The 2,486-nt window shown below is 24.6% G+C and overlaps 1 protein-coding gene across 6 annotated transcripts in view; it reads right to left on the minus strand.

Moving 5' to 3' along the window:
- Positions 1–773: 773 nt before the first annotated feature.
- Positions 774–2,486, minus strand: part of LOC126902971 (rhodopsin, GQ-coupled-like) — a 35,244-nt gene continuing 33,531 nt past the window's right edge. For all 6 annotated transcript variants that reach the window (XM_050680807.1, XM_050680801.1, XM_050680804.1 and 3 more), the window contains one exon: positions 774–1,021. In XM_050680807.1, coding sequence (XP_050536764.1) covers positions 1,008–1,021 — 14 coding nt within the window. In that variant the 3' untranslated portion in view covers positions 774–1,007. The remainder of the gene's footprint in view (positions 1,022–2,486) is intronic.

The following is a 2,486-nucleotide window of genomic DNA, read 5'->3' on the forward strand; positions in this document are numbered from 1 at the left end:
AATCAAGAGACACTAGCTTATAAAAGTATTTAAAGGACGATTTTCACAAGTTCCGCAAATTAAAATTAATAATTCAGTAAGAGTATGTGGAATGGGTAACTAGTAAGTTTTTCTTATTAATTTACATGTAAATAAAATATCGTAAAAAATTCAATGACTTTTTAGTTTTTAATACTATATTTTCTAGAAAAAAATGATAAAATTTATTTTTTAAGTGAACATGTATGTTTAAACAAGTCAATATTTAAAATATTCGTTGGAGTAAATAATTTCTGACCGTTTCGTCCTAAGAATAGTTAGATTTCAAATAATTTTGGTAAAATATTTATGTAAATCTTGGTCATTTTATGCCTAACTATTTGCCAACTCTTTTTAAGGTACTACCAAAAAACTATAGAGTTAAAAGCTGAGTTTTAATCACTCCAAATTATCTATTCTGAAAAAAATACGGTTAGAATAACCATATAAACGATTAATGTTGTGACAACTTTAATAAAGAAAGTTGAAATAACTGAATATTCGTTTAATCCAATCATTTATTTAGTTATGTCCTATATTTTTATTAAAGTTGTCATTATATTAACCGATCATTTTTTTCGTTTATATGTATTATTGAACACAAGCTTACCTATACCTATATAATAAGTATTAATATTTTGGATATATATGAAAGCAAATAAATAAATTATTATAGCAATACAACTGTAATACTTCTTATATATTATATTAAATTTGAAATATGATTTAATTATAAATATTACAATATTGTTTAAATGAATAATTTTTGACCGATAAATTGTAAATAAATTTTTGAAAACTATTCTATTCGAAAAGTAGTTTCCGTATTTCTAATTAAAGTACGTACAATTTTATAATTAAAATTATGAGTATTTGGAATCGAAATTAAAAGTATCTGAAAACATTATAATTCGTAATTAAGTTGATTGGTTAAGAGTGTGCTCTGGTTTACATCATGTTTGATTAAATTTACGTTCCTTGTCGTTGGATCACATATCTACGACTGCAAACACATTGAACTTTTAAGCGATATATTGAGTGTTCAGTAAGTAAGTAAACGGGTTTCTATTGTTCTCATTGTTTATAACAATTGACCTGTTCCTTAATTACTGCACACGCAGTATAGGTGTCCCACAAGATTTTGACATCTTGAATAACTTTTGGTCCAGTAAATATCTCACTAATATTTTAGATAAAATAATATTGATCCATAAAAATTTTTTTATAAAAAAGAGCAAAAACATGATTATTTATGAAAAACCCAGCACAGTGAGATCGTGGCATAGTTGGGTCCAGTATAAATGATATCTGACAGTGATTAAAATCAATATCATAAAAAACGCTTCAATGCAAATCTGTAGATAGTGTTTAATTAAAAAAAAAAAAATTGTTAAAATAGCATATTTTTGAATATAGTAGCCATTTCCGCATAGAAGATAGGTCGTCGGGAAAAATTTTTTTTTTCATTTTATAGTACATAAAATAAGCTTTAATTTGATATATGTTTGAAGGAAGCAGTATTTCCGGAACATTTTCAAAAATTAAGTTGAAAAAGTTAGTTTTTATAAAAAAGTTGCTATTTTAAATTCCCCCCAATGAGCAGGTTAAGTGTTAGATTTTCAAAAAAATGATATCAAATGAAAGGGAAATATCTAAGGAGTTAGTAAAAAAAAAAAAATATGTTAATTTGTCGATTTTTCAAAAAGTTATAGAAGTTTTAAGAAAAAAAACATCCCGATAAAAGGTAATTTTTATCGCAAACATTATATTTTTTTTTAATTTTCGACAGCCGTTTGCACATAGTAGATAAGATGTCGGGACAAATTTTTTTTTTCATTTGATAGTATATAACATAACCTTTGATTTGATATATGTTTAAAGGACGCAGTATTTCCGGAACATTTTCAAAAGTTCAGTTGAAAAAGATCTATGTTTTTTACAATATTTTAAGTTTTGAACGCCCCCTATATAAGGGGAAATTGTCCAATTTTAATAAAAAGTATGTCAAATGAAAGATGTACTTATAATGTATTTAGAAAAAAAAAATTTGTGCTGATATATACATTTTTCAAAAAGTTATAGCATTTTTAAGTTGAAAATTTAAAATCGAAAATTTTAACACAAAAATAGAGTTTTTTTAACTACGGCAGCCGTTTAAATGTGGTAAAAAAGAAAAAAAGTGTCGGGACAAATTTTTTTTTTGTAGTACATNGTCGGGACAAATTTTTTTTTTTCATTTAGTAGTACATAAAATAAGCTTTAATTTGATATATGTTTAAAGGACGCAGTATTTCCGGAACATTTTCAAAAATTAAGTTGAAAAAGTAAATTTTTGTAAAAAAGTTGCTATTTTAAATTCCCCCCAATGAGCAGGTTAAGTGATAGATTTAAAAAAAAATGATATCAAATGAAAGGTAAATATCTAAGGTTTTAGTATAAAAAAAAATTATGTTGATTTGTTGATTTTT

The sequence above is a fragment of the Daktulosphaira vitifoliae genome, unplaced genomic scaffold, assembly GCF_025091365.1.
Source record: "Daktulosphaira vitifoliae isolate Bord-2020 unplaced genomic scaffold, ASM2509136v1 Scaffold_3, whole genome shotgun sequence".
Taxonomy (NCBI): domain Eukaryota; kingdom Metazoa; phylum Arthropoda; class Insecta; order Hemiptera; family Phylloxeridae; genus Daktulosphaira; species Daktulosphaira vitifoliae.